The sequence below is a fragment of the Saccopteryx bilineata genome, chromosome 8 (assembly GCF_036850765.1).
Source record: "Saccopteryx bilineata isolate mSacBil1 chromosome 8, mSacBil1_pri_phased_curated, whole genome shotgun sequence".
NCBI lineage: Eukaryota > Metazoa > Chordata > Mammalia > Chiroptera > Emballonuridae > Saccopteryx > Saccopteryx bilineata.
In genome coordinates this window covers 60,114,258-60,136,833 of record NC_089497.1, presented here as the reverse complement: position 1 = coordinate 60,136,833, position 22,576 = coordinate 60,114,258, and the positions used below count along the sequence as shown (strand labels likewise).

General features: G+C 38.2%; 1 protein-coding gene across 2 annotated transcripts in view; it reads right to left on the bottom strand.

Moving 5' to 3' along the window:
• Positions 1-22,576, bottom strand: part of ATP13A4 (ATPase 13A4) — a 141,237-nt gene that overhangs the window by 75,205 nt on the left and 43,456 nt on the right. For both annotated transcript variants that reach the window (XM_066241702.1, XM_066241703.1), the window contains 5 exons: positions 10,661-10,807; positions 4,006-4,076; positions 3,831-3,911; positions 2,493-2,562; positions 879-1,013 (listed from right to left, as the gene is read on the bottom strand). In XM_066241702.1, the coding sequence (XP_066097799.1) occupies positions 879-1,013; positions 2,493-2,562; positions 3,831-3,911; positions 4,006-4,076; positions 10,661-10,807 (504 nt within the window). The remainder of the gene's footprint in view (positions 1-878; positions 1,014-2,492; positions 2,563-3,830; positions 3,912-4,005; positions 4,077-10,660; positions 10,808-22,576) is intronic.

The following is a 22,576-nucleotide window of genomic DNA, read 5'->3' as shown; positions in this document are numbered from 1 at the left end:
CATGTTTAAGTGCTGATGAGAAGGCTCTTGAGCAGAGGGTGGGAGGAGTCATCTGCTGGCTGGATAAGCACTCTGAGAAGGCTGGAGAAGAATACAGGCAGATGGCACTTTCTCCTCTGCAATGAGAGATCAAGGCAGGATGGAGGTGGAGACAAGGGTCATTTGGCAGTTGTAAAGTGGGAAGTTGAGCAAGTACCTGTTTTATGGCTTCTATCTTTAGGAAAGCGGGGAGATTATCTGCTAAATCAGAGGAAAAGTGGACGATGGGCAGCTAGGCATCTCAGAAACTTGAAGAGAGATTTGGTTGGAAACCTTAATTCCAAAGAATGGGACCAGAGACATGTAAAAAGCTGGCCAGATGAGGTTGGCATTCATGGTTTATAGTACAATCAACTGATTTGTTCTATGTGATTTTTTTCCAATAGCGCCTACATCCCCTGGTGTAGACATAAAAAAAAAGCCATCATATGGATTGGGACTTTGACAAGTACCAACCAAAAGTAAAAAGCAAAATGTTAATATTATACAGAAACTTTTCCACCTTCACTCCTCTTTTACCATCTTCAACATCTATCAGTATTCTCTAAATATATTTTTTCATTTATTCACAATTCATAAATCTGTGCATAGTCTTCTGGCTAATCTGCCTAAGTAAGCCAGAGAAAGGGCAAAAAATAACTTGAAAGTTTAGGAACTGAGATGTGAGAGATGGAAAAGGACTAACAGTTGTTGAGCATCAACTATTGTGCTAGATATTTACAAACATGGTCTCATTTATTATGAGTGAGCAATGACTATTTCCTGATTATCCTTTCTAACAAAATTTCCATAATATTACTGCTGCTCTCTGAGACCATAAGATTGGTGGGAAAACTTACCTCTCTGAGATCATATACTGTCAAAGATATGGAAATGATGGACATAATTATGATGGCAAAAGCATATTCCTTATAGTCTTCACTGAACCACAAACAGACACTGAAGAGTTGAAATATGTAAAACGGATTTAAAACCTGTTGGCAGACACAAAGACAGGAAGACAAGGGACATACTGAGGCTACACACTTAGCTATTTATTTACATTTGTTTTCATAATCATCTCTATGACATAAATTATCCCACACAATATTCTTACTCTTATTCTATTTATGCAGCAATTGCCATGTGCCAAACACTGCACTAAGCAACTTCACCTGAATTTGCTTAATTCCCATAATTAACTTATTAACCAGCTGTTATTACTTATCTCCATTGTAAAGTTGAAGAAACTGAAGCTTAGATCTTGAGAAACTTGCCCAAACCAAGGTCACACAGCTGTGACTATCGCAGCCCAGGACTTGAACACAAGCCATCGGGCACCTACTTTTCATCAGTGCTACCCTTATAATTTACAAAGTAGAGCCTCATATATTCTCATGTTGACCATCACAACAGTTGTGTAAGGAGGAGATATTATCATGTCCAGTTTACTGGCTTTCGGAAGGGTGAAGTATTAGTTCAGGTTTACAAAGTTAAAATGCTTTCTAGTCTATTGTTCTCTGTGAAACAGTATCTGCCATATTTGAAGCCATTAAAATACTTATAGATTAATGAATGAGTTAAAGACTGTATTTTCCCATAAAGAGCTAAGCTGAAAGTGTCAGCTGTAACTGAGCCTCTAGAACACTAGGAGAAAGTAGAGATTAAGTAAAACAGTTGTAATCCTGCTTTGGTTGAAAGTATTTTGTGCCTTCATCCAAATTCCTATCTATCTAAAACAAAAATGGTAATCTTGTCTCTGGTTAGGGAAGAAGCACACAGAAACTTTGCATACCAGCTTCTTTTGCTTTTTTCATGCTGGATGGCTTACCAGAAATATTGAGAAAGTACCTTGATTATACAGGCTTTTTTTTTTTTCTTTTAAGGCAAAGAAGAGTGAAGTGCAGAAGAAATCCCAGAGGATAGTTATGTGGTTATAGTTTCATAATAATCACTATAAAATGAAAAATAAGCCCCAGTGATAGAGCCAAAGGGGAAAAACTCAGCTGACTAATGATGGCTAAGTCCTTCTTTTTCTCCCACATATAGTTTGAGATCAGTAAACTGATAAAGTTGAACAGATGTTTCTCTTCCTACAATTTTGGATGCTGAGAAAATTGGATATGTTTCCCATAAGAAAAGATTAAGTTTTCAAATTTTTGTTATTATTTTAGTTTTGCAAAGTTGAGACAGACTAAGAATCAAAGGATTAGAAAAAGAAGAAGAATCTGTGTTTATCCAGTCATTAGGGGAAAAGTAAACAGATGAGCATCACATCTTATACTGTGTCAGGTAATGTGTGCCAGACATAGACTTCAAGAGATAGAGTAGAAATAAATACAAGGAAAATATGTTTGTCATTCTTTTAAAATATCCCAAATTACATTTACCTATTAACAAGTAGCATTCCTGAACATTTGCCTACAACCAAACTTCTTCATTTTCTATCTGAGACCAGAAGAAAATAATATTACCTCCTTGATGAGAAGTTTCCAGATTGGTGTGATTTCAACATCAATAGCATTAGGCCCACATATTAACCTCCTATGGGGGGAGATCACAGATCACTCAGTTACTAACAATAAAAATGAAACTCATTTTTTGCCCATTCAAAAATAGATCTATTTCATGTTCACTTTCTCAATTGTGGAATCAACATAAACCTCATTTGTTACACAACACCCCTATTCATCTCAAAATAACTGGAGTGGGAAGGGGGTTCCCAGAGACCTATGGTATCTATTGAACTAAATTCTCTGAGTTCTAAATATTTCCCTCAGGGTAATTTGGATATTCAATGTTAGCAATTGTCTCATTCAAATGATTCAAGACTGGCATTTTCTCAACTCTGATTCTCCCCAACTCTGGCTCCATAGAAGCGGGAAGGAGGGGTCAGAAAGACAGTAGCTGTACTGATAAGGAACGCTCTACCTACTTTCCTACCCCCAATCAGTTCTAAGAAGCTGCAAAATTTGTTTCACTGTGAGTGAAAAGAATTATGTTCTCAAAATTAGCTCCACACAGAGTTATACAGCCCTTTAATTGAAACCCAGATGTGTTTCTTTGATTATCGCGGCAATGACCCTTTCTGAGTTATTTTGCTGTTGAGAACACCAATCACTTTCTCTGTGCCTTCTATGTAGAAGTGCAGAGCAAATAGCTTGTCTGGATGTATTAGAGCACTGTCCTTAAACTTTAATATTCATACGGATGACTGTGATCTTGTTAATATGAAGATTCTGCTTCAATAAGGGTGAGATGTAGCCTGAGATTCTGCATTTCTAACATGTTCCCAGGTGATGCTGATGTTGCAAAGCTCCAGGTCAATTCAAAGCACAGGAAATGCGGTCTTGCATCATATCCTTTTGCTGTTACACAATTATTATTATTATATTATGTTATCATAGTATATGTTTCCTGATTATAATTGATATTGGCTCAACCTTATTATTGTAATAACCTTGATAAGCCTTGAGTAAAATGAAAAGGACAGAAAACCCACAGTCAGAATCGTGAGGCTCAGTTCTTTATCACTTCCCATCTGTCTGATCTTGTTCAGGCCATTAAACTTCTCTAAACCTCAGATTTCTCATCTGGCATGTTGAGATGAAAAGGGTGTCTCTTCCACCTGCCTCAAAAAGCTGCTTTGATAAAGTGAAATGAGATATGTGAAAGTATTTAATTTAATACTACTAGTAGAGCATTACAATGTTTTCTGATATTGATCAGTTAAGATGACTATTAACCGGGTTATCTATTTGGCAAACTGATCAGAGTCCTTTAGAACAGGTGTAGATAAATCTGCATGGTACCTAATCTCTTGTTCTTCTCTTGTTAGACCTGATCCAAATTTTAGATGTATCTTGGCAGAACTGAGCCAATCTTCCAAAGAGCTAAAAAAATAATAATAATGAGAAAGACATATTTAGCAATAATATTTTGAGATAATATATTCCTTTTTTGGATGCAATTGCTGAAATGACTTACCCAATTTTCTGGAACTGTCCTTCTAAGTTGTTCCAAACATATCTTATTTTCTGCACTTTTATGCATCTCACCTACAAAAGACAAGTACCAAGAAAGTCTCCAGCTCAAGGATCAGCAAATTATAGTAATTCAATGGCTAAAGAAGCATTCAAGGGAAGAAGCAAAGATTGAGCCCTATTGTACTCAGTTAAGCTTCTATCTTTTCCTAACTTATCCTATCCTACTACACAAATGGCATTCTACTTTCATTAGAAGTCATCATTCAATCAACCTGTAGCCTGGGCCTACCACATAGATAACTATATGAATAAAACACAGTCTCTGCATTTACTACATTATAACCTAACAAGGAAAGAAAACATATTTTAAAAAAAACAACAACTATACCATACCATGAAATATGTAGATGTCACAGAAATAAAAATATAATAAAGTAAAAATATAGTATTGAAATACTATAGAAATATGGAGAGGGCAAGTGACAGGCATCATGGAGAAGATGACGTCTGAGCTGCAACAATGAAAGACTGGACGGATTTTGCTCTGATGAGATGGCAAGGGAGCATTGCAAAGAAATTATGCACAAGTTAGTTCTTGGGGAGGGACAGGGAAGTGGGCCTATTTGGAGAGTGGAGAATGAAGGAGGAAAGATAAAAGATCAGATTATACTTCCTCAAATGCTAGAAAGAAATATTTAGGACTTATTGTAGAGGAAATGAACTTGCAGAGCAGGGGTCAGGAACCTATGGCTCACAAGCCAGATGTGGCTCTTTTTTTTTTTTTTTTTCAGATGTGGCTCTTTTGATGGCTTCATCTAGCTCACAGACAAATCTTTAATAAAAAAATAATAACATTAAAAATATATAATAAAAAAATAATAACATTAAAAATATAAAACATTCTCATGTATTACAATCCATTAATTTCCTACCACTCATGTTCATGGTTGCGGATGGCTAGAGCCAATCACAGCTATCCTTTGGGAAAACACCAAATTATTATTGGATAATGCATAACGTACACGGGTTGTTGTGAGGTTAGGAAGTAAACTTTCCTCCTTTTAATCAAGTAGTCAGCTAGCTAATTGCAGAAACCTTTTTGATGAAGAAGATGGCTAAAAGAAAAAAAGATGAGGAGTATCGTACTTTTCAGCAGGAGTGACAGAGGAATTCGCCTTTGTGGAGAGAGCAGGTTCTACAGTGTGTCTAATATGCAATGATAAAACTGCATCGATAAAACAGGCAAATATAAAGCAGCACTTTGACACACGCCATTCTACATTTGCATCGAAATATCCAATGGGAGACAGCAGGAAGAAAGCATGTCAAGAGCTACTGTGCAAAGTGCAAGCCAGTCAGCAGCAACTCCGTGTTTGGACCCAACAAAGTGACTGGAATTCGGCTAGCTTTGCTGGTGCTTTAGCAATTGTGAGAAACAGAAAGCCGTTCACAGATGGGGAGTATGCCAAAACATTCATGCTTGATGTTGCCAATGAACTTTTTGACGACTTTTCAGATAAAGACAAGATAATCAAATGAATAAAAGACATGCCTCTGTTGGCAAGAACTGTTCACTATCGTACCATCATGATGGCAAATCAAACTGAGGCAACACAAGTGAAGGACATAAATGCAGCACCATTCTTTTCTCTTGCTTTGGATGAGTCAACAGATGTAAGCCATTTATCCCAGTTCAGCGTGATTGCAAAGTATGCTGTCGGTGACACACTACTTGAGGAAAGTCTTGCTGTTTTGCCTATGAAAGAGACAACAAGAGGGGAGGATTTATTCAAGTCTTTCACTGAGTTCGCTAAAGAAAAAAAGTCTACCAATGGATAAACTTATTTCAGTGTGTACTGATGGTGCTCCGTGCATGGTGGGGAAAAACAGAGGATTCGTAGCGCTTCTTCATGAACATGAAAAGAGACCCATTTTAAGTTTTCATAGCATCCTACATCAGGAGGCACTTTGTGCTCAGATGTGTGGCGAGCAGCTTGGTGAGGTGATGTCGCTGGTCATTTGGGTGGTCAACTTTATTGTTGCCCAAGCTTTAAATGATCACCAGTTTAAAACACTGCTGGATGAAGTTGGGAATTAATTATCCTGGTCTGCTTCTGCACAGCAATGTGCGTTGGTTGTCAAGAGGGAAGGCGCTCAGCCATTTCGTGGCTTGTCTGAGTGAAATCCGACGTTTCTTGAAATGAAAAACATCGAGCATCCTGAGTTAGCTAACACTGAGTGGCTCCTGAAGTTTTACTATCTCGTGGACATAGGACTGAACATCTGAACCAGCTCAATGTGAAAATGCAAGATGTTGGAAATACAGTCTTATCCCTTCAACAAGCAGTGTTTGCATTTGAAAACAAACTGGAATTCTTCATCTTAGACATTGAAACAGGTTGTTTACTACACTTTGAAAAACTGGGAGAGTTTAAAGAGGCATGCACAGCAAGTGACCCTGCTCAACATCTTGATCTCCAGCAGCTAGCAAGCTTCACATCTAATCTCCTACAGTCATTCAAAGTGTGCTTTGGAGAATTTCGTGAGCGCACTCATCTTTTTAAGTTCATTACCCATCCACACGAGTGTGCAGTGGACAGCGCCGACCTGAGTTACATCCCCGATGTCTCCGTCAGAGATTTTGAGCTACAAGCTGCTGATCTGAAGGCCTCAGACATGTGGGTGATTAAGTTCAAGTCACTGAATGAAGATTTGGAAAGACTTGCATGACAGCAAGCAGAATTGGCCAGCAAACACAAGCAGAGAGAAGTGAAAACACTTCAACCCGTGGACCAGCTGATTGTCAAAACTTGGAACACGCTTCCCGTCACATACCACACACTGCAGCGTGTGAGTATTGCTGTACTGACAATGTTTGGCTCCACGTATGCATGTGAGCAGTCTATCTCACATCTAAAGAACGTTAAGACCAACCTACAATCACGTTTAACGGATGGAAGTCTCAACGCCTGCATGAAGCTTAACCTCACCACGTATCAATCAGACTACAAAGCCATCAGCAAAACTGTGCAGCACCAGAAGTCGCATTAATGGTAAGAAGTACTTTATTCATTATTGGTTAGCAACAGCATAACAACATTATTAAAAAGAATTCAGAGACTTATTGTACTTTAAAAGTGTTGGTCTTACATAAAATGCACACATTTACTTGTATTTAGTGTTAAACATATTGTATGGCTCTCACGGAATTACATTTTAAAATATATGGCATTCATGGCTCTCTCAGCTAGAAAGATTCCCGACCCCTGTTGCAGAGGGACCTAAAAAGGGCACTAAAAAAGGATTTGGCTGCAGCAGCGCTAGAAGAGAGTGAGGAGTATCTGCAGGAAAAGTGCTCCAGGAAGTGAGGGGCTGAGGGTAGTGGCAGTGGGAGGAAAGGAAAGGATTAATGCTTATTTCAATTATGTCTTTTTGTTTCTGACCTCTTTGAGTAGCTTTATATATGAATCTGAATTTTCGTTAACTGATGACCTAACTAAGCACAAGGGAAACCAGTGAGACTGAGACTGTATTATTGCTGTGGACAATGACTCTAACCTCATTTTGCCCATTAGAATCAACTGGGGAGCTTTAAGAAAGTTCTGGTGTGGGTTCTCACCCCCAGGAGACTGATTTCATTTGGCTGGGGCATAGCCTGGACATATATATATTTTTTAATTTCCTCAGGTAATTCTAATGTGCATCCAAAGTTGAAAAACTGTTCAAGACTTTCTTTTATAGCTACTCTAATAATTGTGTCCTTGAGAAATTCAGCTAAATTTCTCTGCTCCTCAGTTTCCCCTTGAATAAATCGAGGCAATTGTCCAGATTATTTCAGAGTTTCACTGCAACTCTTCTGAATATGTTCTATACCTGTAAATACTGTAATCAGTATAACCATTAGATAAATACAAACACTGGGAAAGGCAGGTAGCTGGAACATAATAAGTACTTAATACATTTTAAAAAATTAAATAAAAGGAATATTTTGTACAACCACAGGTCAACTAGAAGTAGAGTTTAAATCCTTAAGCTTCAAGATGTGGGTCACCTCCAAGGAATCTGAACCTTTTTCAATAAACACATATGTGTATACACAGTGCACATGCATTCGTGCACACACACACACACATTCATAGTTAATCAAGTAAGAATTTTAAATGCTGTATTTTTTATTTTACAGAATGGACTTATTTTGGTGAGGTTGTTTGCATAATAATTTTTTAAAAAAATAAATCCTATTTTCCTATTAATTTTAAATATAAAATTGGAATTAATTTTCCTCCTTCACAAGCTGCTAGTTAGAGTGAAGAAGAGTATTTGAAGTAACCAGCCTGGCATGTGTTAGTGGTTATAGCCCATCTTGGAAACCTCAGTTTCTTGCCTCGCATCTTCCTTTCCTTGCCACTATTCCTGGCAATTTTGCAAATGCAGCTAGACTGTAGCTACAGTTACTGTGTATGGATTACCTTGGGGCTTTTTAAACCTTATCTTTAGTATTTTTCAACACCCAGTGGTAGGACAGATAGTATTTTCATTTTCACTTTACCTCCAAAGTTCATTTTGATTAGCCTAACAAACCTAATTTTGACTTGCCCAAGATTGTACCTATTAAGAAGCAAGGCTAGAATTTGAACTCAAGCCCATCTGGCCATAAAGTTTAATCTCTCAAATGATCTAATAGTCAAGTTAGTCTCAGAAGAAGATCTGAAAATCCCTTAACTTCCAGGATTCAAATTATATAATGAAAGGGTTTCTTACTTTATTAAGCTGGTAAGTTCAAAATCCACGCTGAAAAATATTTAAAGGACAAATGATGGTAAAATGTGAGGCCCCTGCTGGGTGAGAGGACCTAGGTCAAGAAGCCGTGGAACCACAAACTGAGACTGAGAAATTTATAAAACACAATAGACACAAAACATCAGCAGAGGAAGGCAGCAATAATGAGGAATAAAGAGGTTATACTGATCATTTTTACCTCAGGCCACAAAATAGAGAATCCCATTAAGTCCCGGCAATTTCTAAGGCCATTGCTCACAGAGGAAGAAGATTTGACACCATCACAGACCTTAGACACCTTTGAGATACCCCTAGCAGGAAATACTTCTGCCTGGAGTTTCTCTGCTTCCCTCATCACCTTCTGATGCTCTAGAAGCTAGGAGAAGGGTAAGCATTTTATTTGCAAGAGGTGAAGTTTATTTGCCCATTTCCTGGAACTTGAGACAACGAAATAGTAATTAGGAAATCAGGGATCTGCTGAGGGGTGGATTTCCTCTTTCCCTCTGAACCAGAAGTTTCCCCTCCCATGGTTTCCTGCTCTTCCTTTGTTACTGGAATATGTTGTAGGAGCATCCAGTTGAACAGGTTAAGCACTGGGTTCCGGTTTTGCACGCAATCCTACAAGACAGTTCTTAGAGTCAGCTCTTAGCTTGCACTTGCAAACTTGACAAAGTTCCTGCCTGCAGTCTCCAAACTCCCCCTAAATGTCCCTAAATGGTTATCATTTGAGTGTTGTTGTTATTGTTATTGCCTTCAGTTTTGTCATAGCTGAGCCTGTGACATCTCCAAATTTTAATGAAAGTTTCAGTCCTTTATATAGCTCGTTATTGTTCACAAATTACCTTAATATCCATCTGCTCCTTTTCGGTTCAAACAGCTTTGAGAAACAAAGATGCAGTTATTACTCTTATTTTATAAATAAGAAACTCAAGGCCCAGAGGAGCAGTAACTAGCCAAACTCCCTGAGTCTTGTGTTGGTAAATGAAGATGTCAGGTCTCAGTACCAGAATGTTCCACTTTAAGACCTCTGCCCCTTCCTCGCATTTGATTTGTTTACTTGAACATTCCTTCATTTATATGTACACTTCTTTGTTTGGTGCAATTAACAATGCTGTAGGTTAATAATACTCTGAGGCCATGTCCATGAAGCTGGTTTGGGATGCTTACCTCTCCAGGTGAATGGCCACCTAACAGATTGGGCAATTTGTTAGTTAAAGGTACTTGACCTCTTTTGTTTTCATTTGTTTTGGTAGTTAAGATAATTGGGTGATAACAATTGACGATACAGAAATTGCTCAACAAATGACCGTTATTATGTTTGTAATTGCCCTTGAGCTCATAAAACAAATTTAAACATCTGTCTACACACATATAAATTTAAGGGAAAACAGTCTGTCTTATAAAATATGCTTTTAATATGAATGTTAACAAATCATAATCCAAGTAGCACTTATTAAATATGGAAAAATGGGAGTAACCCAAATACATTTGAATGTCAGATTCAAAATAAGGTCATCTTGCAGGCATAGCAATCTCTCTGAGATAGTCGTGGGTGATTACCTTTACTGTAAAATAAACTCTGTTACATAGGTTGTAATACTGGCTTGATGCTACTGAGAGCTAGTATGTACTGAGCATCTACTATGTACATGACACTGTATTAATCTTTGTATTCCTTAATCTATTAAATGTCATCAATTAATATTAGAGGTAAACAGAGTTTAGTAATTGATCCAAAGTTGTTCTCAAGGTTGCACATGACCATTTATAATGTTCTATGAGGATTAGCACAGTGGAGGATCTGTATTTAATCTTACATTTTTGGGGAAAAAAGATTAAATTTTCTAGCATTTAGCAGTAACCATAAATGCACTTACCTTTAGGTCTGGCTTTTTTATGGCTTTGTTTATGATACACTCCTCATCTGTAATGAGAGGGTGGTCAGGAGTGAGACCGAATGTGTTGTCCAATACTGACAGGTAGATCCACACTACCTTTTTCCAAGAGTAGGTTTGGAACTCATCCTGAGGAAATAGACACCAAAAGTCACGTAAAGTTAAGAAAAGTCATCAGGCTAAAATTCAACCTAAAGAAACATCATTTTAATATAATTTTCTAAGTTTATGGAGTTACTAAATATTCTAGACAGAATTGCGTGCCTTTGAAAGCTGAGAGATATAGATCCTTGCAGAAAGGTCTTGCCATCACTCACTGAGGTTGTTAAAGTGAGGCTCTGGCACACATGACAAAGCTCAAGAGTCCAGAGGCAGATTGTCAGGTAAGAGTGAGTTTTCCCTATTACTCTTCATCCACGGAGCGATGGCCAGATGCAGTATTTTATGGGGGGCAGAGAGAACAAGTATTCTAAACGATTTCTGTGTGTCTCTGAGGGTGAAGAACCCAGGTCAATTAAACCCTCTCTATGTTTCCAGGTTTAACTTCAATTCTACCTCTTCCAGAACAGATCCTTTAACACCACTCAAAGGGTGAGGTAGGGGTCAGGACGGAGAGACACAGAGGACTGTCACTATACTATCTCCAAGAGATCCTAACTATCCCTCCCTTGTGATCCTAATCACTTTCTGGATTGTATTCTCTTAGTTCATCTAGAGCAGTGGTAGTCAACCTGGTCCCTACCGCCCACTAGTGGGCATTCCAGCTTTCATGGTGGGCGGTAGCGAAGCAACCAAAGTATAAATAAAAATATAGATTTAACTATAGTAAGTTGTTTTATAAAGATTTATTCTGCCAAAATTAGCGAATTTTCGACATAAAGTACTTGGTAAGTAATTATTATTATATGCTTTAACTTGCTGTAACTCTGCTTTATAAATTTTATAAAGTTACTTCCCTACTTTATAAATCACCATTACTGTGGAACTGGTGGGCAGTTAGAAAATTTTACTACTAACAGAAATACAAATGTGGGAGGTAAGTATAAAAAGGTTGACTACCCCTGCTCTAGAGTATCTTGAAGGCAAAGACCCTTATATCCCATCCATGTGGACAATTGCAACCTGCTTAGTGACAGTTTGATGAATGGATGGAAAAGAGACTGAATGTGAAAACTGAACATGCCCAAAGGTAATTGTCCAGATGTTAGCACAGGTAGGATTGAAGAAGTTACCTTCTTTCATGAGCTTAACTGAAGCAGCTTCCCTTTGCAATTCACTGATGACTTCATCACAGAAGAAAACTAAAGGGAGCAGCACTGGATTGAGTAACAGGGACTACAATGGTGCCTTAGACACTGATGTGATAATCACAGTGGTTATTATCTAAATCGGTAAATGATGTACATAAAATCCACTTTGATGCCTGGTGAGCCACAGGCACTAGGAAGGATGGTAGTGGAAGTCAAGCCTGGGAAAAAATATGATGCTTAAGGAATGTAGGTCAGAGCTGAGAATTGTCTCCACCATACACACTTCTTTCATGATCAGTGTTGAGCTGACTGCAATGGGCTGTGAGAAGATATAGGAGTTGTCATAGCTAAATCTCTCACAGCGATTATCCTCAAGAGAAGCCCACCCAAATGACTTTGCTCCTGCTGCCCACTTAGTCTGGGATACACAGATCCCCCCCTTTCCTCTCTTAAAAGTTTCCATGTGGCTAGATCCTAATTATCTTTTAGGGTCCAACTAAAGTTTGGGAACCTCCCTAATTTCTCTGGGTGATCTTTCCTCTAAACAAGTGATTATCAACCAGTGTGCTGCAAAATTCTTTAAAATATGCAAAACCTGACTATTTAGTCAGGGGCACTGATCTATTTTCCCTCAGATTGTCAAATAAAAAAATGACAACAGCCAATACAACAAAGCCATCCGAGATAAATGAATTAAAATTATACCTATTATTTTGTCAGATGAGCAAAATATAAATTTTTGCTGTGCTGAGAAATTTTAGTAATTAGTTTACATGTGCCATGAGCTGAAAATGTTTGAAAAGCACTGCCCATCGGGATCTGGAGATTCTTACCATATTGTACCCCCACTGCATGGCCCTTTGCCTTGTCACTCCTCTTGGACTGTGGGTGTAGCTGTGTATGAGGCATGTAGATTGTGGTGTGTGTGTGTGTGTGTGTGTGTGTGTGTGTGTGTGAGAGAGAGAGAGAGAGAGAGAGAGAGAGAGAAGGAAAAAAAGGAAATCTGAAAGTTAAATTAATGTTTAAAAATAGCAATGTTGTCTGTTGTCTCATATTTTAAAACATTACTAAATCAAATCAAATCAAATTTACATGGAGTTACTTTCCAAACTTAAGAATGACTGAAAATAGCTAAATGTCTAATGATTGAACCACTGAACTGATGGACACGTCCTACATGTTGCGGCAGGTGACTTAGTTCCGCGCTGTATAGTTTTGCCTTTGTCCACATCAAATGGGGACTTTTTAAAAATAAGATCTTTAAGTTTATAATAATAATATCAATAATAATAATAGTTAATATGAACTTAGTGCTTACTATGTCCTAGGCACATAATGCTATATATGTATTGTTTCATTTAATGTTCAAAAACCCTGTGAGGTGGTTTCTGTTCACTATCTTCCTCATTCAATCAGTGAGGAAACTAAGACACAATGGGTAACTGTTAGAACAGGGATAGGACCCCCACCCCATGCCACTTACCCCTTCCATAGTCCCCTGTGACCCTCTCCTCTGCATTTGTATGAAAATACAATTTTATTGTACAGCCATTTTTATATCCAGCCTGAACTTAGACTGCCAAAGAACAGATTTCCATGACAAATTCGGTAAGAAAACACATCATTTGTAAGTAAATGGGAACACAAATTATCAAAGCACCAGCAAGACCAGAGACCTCTGGCCACCAAGTGAGGACAACTAGGAAGTCAGCTACTCTTGGTCCTCCTAAGTAAAATAATATTAACTACTAATTTTCATATGATCATTTAGCATTTTATAAAAAACATTTTGTGTCAGTAAGTTTATTATAAGCTCAATTCTCCAAAGTTGGTATTATCATCTATCTTTTTTGCAGATGAGAAAACTCTCCATGAGCAAAGCTAAGAGTTGCTCAAGCCAGCCTGGAATGGGTACCACCAGGGAGAACTGAGTCCTGATGCTAGATCTTCCACTCCAGATCTTGGCTCCTTCCTTTTTTTGGGGGGGGGGTTGTTTTTTTGTTTTGTTTTGTTTTGTTTTGTTTTTTGTTTTTGACAGAGACGTAGAGAGGGACCGATAGGGACACACAGACAGAAAGGGAGAGAGAGGAGAAGCATCAATTCTTTGTTGAGGCACCTTCGTTGTTCATTGATTGCTTTCTCATATGTGCCTTGATGGGGGGCTACAGCAGACTGAGTGACCCCTTGCTCAAGCCAGCAACTTTGGGCTCAAGCTGGTGAGCCTTGTTCAAATCAGATGAGCCTGCGCTGAAGCTGGCGAACTCAGGGTTTCAAACCTGGTTCTTCTGCATCCCAGTCCAATCTGCACTACCATCTAATAAGGCGGCTCCTCCTCTTTGTTTCAACAAGTTGTCCCATTGTGTTTGTGGCTCATGTATGAATATCATCTTAAATTCTGCATGTGTAGCAAATAGCATCCAGTTCTCAGAATTTTTGCTGTCTTGGGAACAGAGACTCTGATTCCCAAAATCCAGCTGTGACAGACCTCTAGATTGTAATGCCAAAGAAGGAAAAGCCAAAATGGAACACGGGAGCTCCCAAGTTCTCACGGGCCAGTGTTAGCTCAATGCACCCAACGCATGCAATAGTCTAGGTGAGTATTAAAGACTGAAGTTCACCAATAGGCCTTTGCTTATGACAGCCTGTAGCCTAACTAACTTGAAGGTGCTTGGATAGGTTTGCCTTGAAGCTCATTTCCTGTCATCTCCTTGCCCTGCAGGCCCTATAACACATAATTCTGTCCAATGCAAAGTAGAATTCTAACATCTAAGTAAAGAAACCACAGGGAGGCTAACATTTTTCTTAGGTTAAGATAATATTACTGATTTTTTTTCTTGTTCACTATCCTGTTAAAAACAAACAAACAAAAACTCTGTAAAATCATCCATGGTTTTAAAGAAATTTACCCAGATTTTTAAGGAGAAAAGGCAAAGGAATTGAGGAAAAGTATGTCAAGGTGAAGTGGTCACTCCAGGTAACATTATCAATTTCTCTCGGTTCTGGATTTGGCATTATCTGATATGGAAAGAGCACAAAACCTTCCTGAGTTAAAACATCAGCGCCATCCAGTCTTGAAAACCATTGCAACTCGCTGAGCCTGATTTTCTTCACCTGGCAGATGGGGATAATACCACATTTCATGGATGTTTGAAGGATTCAGTGCAGCAATAAATCGTGCGCCCATCTGAAAGCTGGCCCTTACCAGGTGCAGCCAATGCTAGTAGTGTACAGCTGTGTGCTTCATTCTTCACAGCATGTTGTTCCTGAGGTCTTTCTGTAAATAGGAACTTCTTTTCCCTTTGAGGAAGCTTTAGAATCTCTAAGAGTCTATTTATTTTTTCTCTCTTGAAAAAAAGCATCTTTACCTGGAAATGGCTATTTCCTCTTCAGTCTGCTTCCCAGCTCTCTCAAGCAGTTAATGATTTGTAAAACACTTAAATGCTCCAGAAGAGCTACCACTTTAAATAATTGCTTTGTAATACAAATAATCCCAAACTGCCAGGGAAAGCTAGCTTCTTAACACCTCAAGTCTCACTGAGCAGTCTTTACTTCCTCTTTATTAAGAGAATTAACCCAATCAGTCTTGGAGCTCTAACGGGGCATAATTTAAAATAATTCAATAGTGCACTTCAAAGAACTGAATATCCACAGAAGACCTCTTTTTGACCTGGTCAGAAAGATAGAGAAGGAAACCTGGATATTTTTTTATTTCCTGTGGCCTTGAACTTTCTAAACCTGAAAAACCTGGACATTTTTTATTTCCTGTAGCCTTATACTTCTTAAACCTGAAAATATCAGACTAGCTTTTATATTTCAGAGAAATGAGTGACCTTGCTTATCTTCTTCCAATCTTTTGCTCTAAGCACTTTATCTCTTGGAATTTAAAAGCCGTGTAATGGTCACTTTATATTCAGGCCAATGCTGTGACTTACCCTCTTGTGTAGAAATTTTTGCCACAAAAAATGTACTTCTGAGTTTGCCTTAAAAAGAGTAAGTAACCCATTGCAAAATTCCAAACAGACATTAGAAAATCAGTTCTTTTTCCCTTGGAGACGAAGACACTGCAATTCTAGAAAGTTAAACTCTAGCTGACGTGAAGTATTTAGAGAATTATGAATAAAGCTATAACTTACAGTTCTCTGTGCTACCTTTACAAACCAAACTTTGGCAAAAACAATTCTTTCTACATTTAAGTATCGTTTTTGTTCTTTTTCTCTTTCCCCCTCTTGGACAGACCCATTTATACCATAGTCACCTTGACCTCATAATCCCAAAGTTGCCCAGCTGGAAAAAGTTGACATTGGATACAACATAAGATTTAGTTATACAATATAGAGAAAAAGTTTTAAGCATGAAAAAATCTCACACTAATTATTTTCTCAATACTCCTGCAACATGTTGACCAAAAAAAAGTGAGTGGCGTGAGTGGCCAAAGCAGGGAAGCTATATGACAAAGCCAAGGTTCTGTCTATGTTTGTGTGTAAAAGAAAAAAATCCTGACCAACTCAGCATATGTTTCCAGAGAAACTGGTTCTTTTCAATAATTTTTAGAGTAATTTTCTGAGAGGAGAGGAAATAGTGAATTAGTTCATTCATTGTCTGAAATATCTGAAGATGCACCGTACAGTTAAGAAGTGATGAATAAAAAGTTAAAATTGGTTTAAAAATATTTACAGTAACCAATGGCCATGGAAAGCCTGCATGCCAGGCATGGTTTTGTCTGGGTGCTTATGCCCTCATTTAGTTCCTGTGACAATGAGGTATGTAAAATTGTTAGCCCCACTAACAGGAGAGAAAAAGGAGCCAGATAGAGGCTAAGTAGTTTGCCTACTGTATATAGACTGAAGGCCCCAAAATTCATAGTTAAAGTTTTGCTCCACAATGTGCCTGCATTTGCACATAGGGTCTTTAAGGGGGTAATTAAAGTTAAATGAAGTCATAAGGATGAGGTTCTAATCCAACAGGGCTGGTGCCCTTATAAGAAGAGGTGGAGACACCAGAGTTTACTCTCTCTCTGCCATGTGAGGACACAGAGAGAAGGAACTAGCAGTTTTCAAGCCAGGAAGAAAGTTCTCACCAGAAACCAACCCTACCAACACTTTGATATTGGACTTTGCTACAACAGTGAAAATTTTCTGTTGTTTAAAGAACTATGGTATTTTGTTATGGCAGCTTGAGCTAACACATTGTCCAAAGTAGGTCAAGAGAAACGCTGGGAATCAAACCCAAACACTCAGCTCCACCCTTTACTCTTAAACCACTTCACAACATGCCTCTCAAGGGTCTGGTCCCTGGACAGGAAGTAATAAAATCTCCAGTTTAACCTCTAGTTCAACTCTTAGTAGAAGTTTTATTTTCATTGCTTACAGCTGGGGTCCCTGAGCATATCTTTTAACCTCTCTGCCTCCAACTGTAAAATGGAGAAAAAATAACCTCTATCAGGGAAAACCAAATGAGAAAATATATATGCAAATAATTAGCAAAATGTAAATCACAAAATAAATGGCCCTGTGTTGTAAAGGATAATGACCTCAAACTGATCTAAAAGTCCAGCCCATAGAATCTCAGGGGTTTCTAGCTGGATATAGTCTAAGGAAGAACCAGGTTGAAATGGAGGATGGAGGGAATGAGATTCAGAAAAGGAAATGTGTTCTTAAAAGAAACATGATATGATCTTCTATTACTTTCTCAATCGCGATGTTTCATTTTAGTGTGTTTGTAATCCAGTGCTGGTTGAAGCCACGAAACCATTTTTTACAGATTCAATTATATTTACTTAATTGAGTTAAATAAATATTGAGCACCTGCTGCAGCCATGTGTTAAGTGCTGTGGAGAATGAAAAATAAGCCATGCTGACTGTGTTCAAAGAGCTTATAATCTAATAGAAGGAAAAGCTATAAAAAAGAATGTGGCATAGTGGGAAAAACTCTGGATTTGGGAGTCAGAAGACAAGTTCAAGTTTTTTGTCCACCAATTCCCCACAAGCCACCATTACCTTTTAATTTTTAACATCCATTGGTGCTCAGGAAAGCCTATCCTGGCTTCCTTGACTTGGCTAAATCCCTGTTCTATAATTTTACCATTTCCATGAACCTTTTCTAAGTAGCACTTATAACAGTTGGAATTTTTACATTTATTTGTGTAGTAATCTCCATGGTGTCAAGACCCCTGATTTTAGTAATTATTATACTCTTTGTCCCCCGCCCATGAGCTACCACTGTGGCTTGCATACAACCTGTGCTCATCAAATTTATAATAGAAGAAGAAAGGGAGAAAGAAAAGTAGGAAGGGAGGAACCTGGCTGGCATTTACTAGCTAACAAACTTACTTGTTCACTCATCTACAAAATAAAAATAATGTCCATTTTCTAAGGTTATTATGAGAATTAAATAAAATAATCAATGAGATGCTATTTTACAAAATGTAAAGTGAATACCATTTTAATGTAAGGAAGACTACTAAAAGCATTACAGCAGTCAGAATGAAAATACAGAGCTAAAAAAGAATGAAAGAGAGTTCACTGATTCCCTCCAGAACTGGGGCGGAGAATGGATCAACAAAGACTTAATAGAGAATGTAGTATATGGCAGAGAAATGAGTAGGGTTGAATAAGTAGAGATATAGAGATAGAATACCTACTTTCTATATTTACCTATACAGAATATGTGCGTATGAGTGTGTGCATGCATGTGTGGTTGAGTGTGTTTGAGTTGACTCCTCACAATAATGTCTCTCTGTAAGGACAAGGATTTCTGTCTATTTTGTTCATAGCCATGTTCTCAATGCCTATAATAATGTCTGGGACATAATTGGAGCTCAATAAATATTTATTGAATGAATAAATAATAAGGAATGAGTGAATAGAGGAGATAGGGTTATCAGATGAAATATGAGTGAAAGCATAGACAAAACATAGAAAGTGATGTTGCTTTGGGAAGGCTGGGCATAGAGAGACCAGACTGCAGAGGAGGAGAGGGGAGAGGAGGTAAGGGATCCAGGAAACATGAACACAAATGCTTGCGGCTGACAAACACCCTGGTGACCTTGTGGACTTTAGATCACATTAGCATGGCCAATTTGCAGAATTTCTGACTTTGCAAATAAAAGCCACCTAGCACTGACATCTTTAGGTGAAACGGATGAGAAAATGCTCCTATAAAACATTGAAATGAAATTCTCTCAGTTAGGCCTAATAAACAATCATCACTGAATCTTCCTCGGCATAATATGGGTCTTTGACAACATGTGACATACAGTGAAGGAAAAAATGTTTTTGTAATTATAATAAAGATGAAAACTATGGTAATCACCAGGAGCATCTGATTTTAAAATGCCAGTGAATATAAATCATGGTATTTGCATAGAAATGTGGCATCACTACAGACATTGGTTCTAATTCAAAGTAGATGAATAATGAATAAAATGCTACTTTTAAAATTATAAAATAAAAGTGTAGTTGCTTTTTTGGAAAAATCTCATGTGTAAAGGCACTTATTATAAGAAGGGGAACTAAAAATAAACTGAGTGCTAAATCAGTCAGTGCAGCATGACCTTCTTTTTAAATGCTAAGAAATTCCTACTTAATCAGTATCTGTGATAATGATCTGTAATCTTACCAGTGTGAGATTGATGATAAATACCACACACTGATTTTTTAATAACATAAAAAACAGATATACAACATATTTTTAAGTCATCTAGTTCTCCTTAATGGAAAGTCTTACAGTCTAGCTATTGTAATATAATTCACATAAAATATTTTTCAAGGTGTCATTCTAATGCTAGTAACCTAGCAGAAGATTTTTAAACTATTGGTGCCCAATGTTTATTTTTATCTAAGAATCACCTGACAACAGTGTGTAAAATAATTGAATACTTGTCTAATTACATACGACTAATTTAGAACCTCATTTACTTAGAGAGATGCTGGTATAGCAAATGCATGTAAAATGACACAAAAAAGCCAGTAATTAAAAAATTAAAGTACAAATTAAGATGGAAAAGGCAAGATTAAAGCTAGTTTAGACTGTTCTGATTAGTTGCGAATGGCAGGGAAATGGTAGAGGGGTTTAATAGATTTTCAAAGAGGTGAAGAAAGAGGCTGGATGATGAAACATAGCTCCCTGAGACACCAATGATTTTTTGGATCTTTCTGGTATGTGTCCAGTTGCAAAGCTGACAATATACAATCAAGAGAGGGGACTTGACTGGGTATCCATGTGTGCTGGGGATTCCCAGCCACAGGAAACCTTCCCCATGTCTCCTGTCCTAGAAAAGAATGCCAGTCTTTCTGGCTAATTAGGGGAGGACAGAGCATCCAATGAGCAGAACCATTATACATGAGTGTGCCTAGACTATAGCAAGTTTTTGGTATAATAAGTTCATGGAGCAATAGTACACATACACACACACACACACACTACAGTCAAAATGGTCTTTGATAATGGATTTTATAGTTTGCCAATGGCTTTTACATATATAATCTCACTTCATCCTCACACCAGCCCAAATAAGAACAAGTACTTTTACTAGTCCAATTTTACAAGTGGAGAAATTGAGGTCCTGAAGGGTTAGGTAACAAATCTAAGGTATAACATACCTAAGGTACTGGGACTAGACTTCAAAACTTTTGACTCTGAATCCGAAAATGTACTGACTTCCTGTTGTTTGACATGATTTTATTTCTTTCACTTTTACTAGATCTTTCTCTTCATTGTCCTTTTACCAACTTGCTCGCCTCCTGCTCCTTTCCCCTTAGTCCTGTCTGTACTTGGACTCTGCCAGCAACCTTGAGAGAATATAGCTCAGCCAAGTGGATGTTCTCAGACCTGAAGCATCTGGTGATGCACTCTGAAAGGCACAAAGTTTTTCTGTTCCTAAAGTTGTATCTGCTGCAGTAAAAGCATTGCCCACTGAGAACTAATTCTAGGCAAGGGAAGTACCTATGGGGTAGATGTAAATACCTTTCCAAATCCTCCTTTTATGCCAGAAAATAAGAGTCTCATAGGTTCTTAAGTTCATACAGAGGAAGTTGACCTATGAAAAGGGCCCAAAAATGTGGTCTTCCCTATGATCTTATGTCCCAACTAGTAGCTACAGAAAGCAAACCTCTTTCTATCCCCACTCCAGAAAGATGCTGTACAGAAAGACCACTTACAACACTTTTCCTAAGTCTGAATCATTCCTCTTGTGACTATATAATTATTTATTGACTGAACCATAAAGCAAATGTCCGGGTTTCTGTTCCTCTTCCAAGGACCAGTGAGCTCACTGGTGAGCTCACACCCACCAGTGAGCGGGTGTGTTAACTAGCCACAGCTGCACTTCTCAATGTGTGCTCTTATTAGAAGTATAGCATCAACTGAGAACTTTTAAAAATGCGAGTTCATAGGCACCAATCTAAATCCAATGAATTAGAAACTCTGGGGAGGGCAGTTAATAAGCCCTCCCTATGACTCTGATACTTGTTGAAGTTTGGGAATCACTAGTTTAAGTATGGTTGCGTAGAAACAGCCCTGTACTAGGCGTCCCATGTACTGGGATACATGAGACTTAGTCCTAGTTAGGCCCCTCACTCACCTAGAAATGCAGTAAACGTATCCCCTCTCCAAGTCCCATTTCCTCACTGGTCAAATGATGAACTCTTCCCAGACACTCTTAGCTTGTGCATTTTCTATGATCTTTCATGAAAAGTATGGTTTGAGTCAACAGTGGAGTAAGGCTCCCAGCCCATCATCATCAATACAACCTGCCCTTACTCCACAATAGTCTTGCCTTCTTAAAGTCTTAAAATTTTTTTCCCAAAAGTCTTGAGTTGAAATACAATTGAACTTGGGAGGAGATGCCTCAGCTATCATTTACAGTATGGTTCACATGTCCGTTAAGCTGGGGCATAAAACAGGTGGTTCTTGAAGCAACCAAGATCCAGAAATAAGGGGCTGGGCTGATGCCAATGGGATAAATCAACAAAGACAAACTTCATCCAATTGCCAATGTTATTGAGATCTAACCCCAACTCTGTTAGAGTAAAATATGGAATTTTTTGGCCGGTTATAGGACTTGTTGCTATCTTCCCCTCTTGTTGCACTAAATAAAATGTTTACTAGAGAGATTGCTATAAACAAAAAGGAAGCTAACAGTTCAGCAGAGGTTGACTTATCAAGAATCTAGTTGTCATTCTTGGTCATTCATGCTGTTGCATTATTAGAAATACTCAGGCAGAAGTGTGTCCTTCCCAAGACTGTCCTTTAATGCCCATCAATAAGAATGTCCACTCCAGCCTTTAGCCACTGCTTATTTATGGAATACCTACCATGTGCAGGAACTAGGGATACAGCAATTGAGCTAGAAGTGATCCACTCTCTTCTGGAGCTGATAATCCAGCAGACACTATGCACATTAGCAAAGAAAGGCAATGACCTCTGGAACACAGTGGTTGCATTTCATACACTACTACATCTGCAGGATGCAACACACTCCCATCAATAAGTGTGGCTCTCTTAAATGAGCAGGGGAAGACAACATTCTCCTCAGAAGACTGCTCCCTATCTTCTCCCTTCCTCTCCTCTCCCTTCCTCCGGAGTCGCTCCAGTGCCCTCCAGTGAAGGGCTAGGATAGGCATGAACATGTCAGCATGCAGGGGGGAGA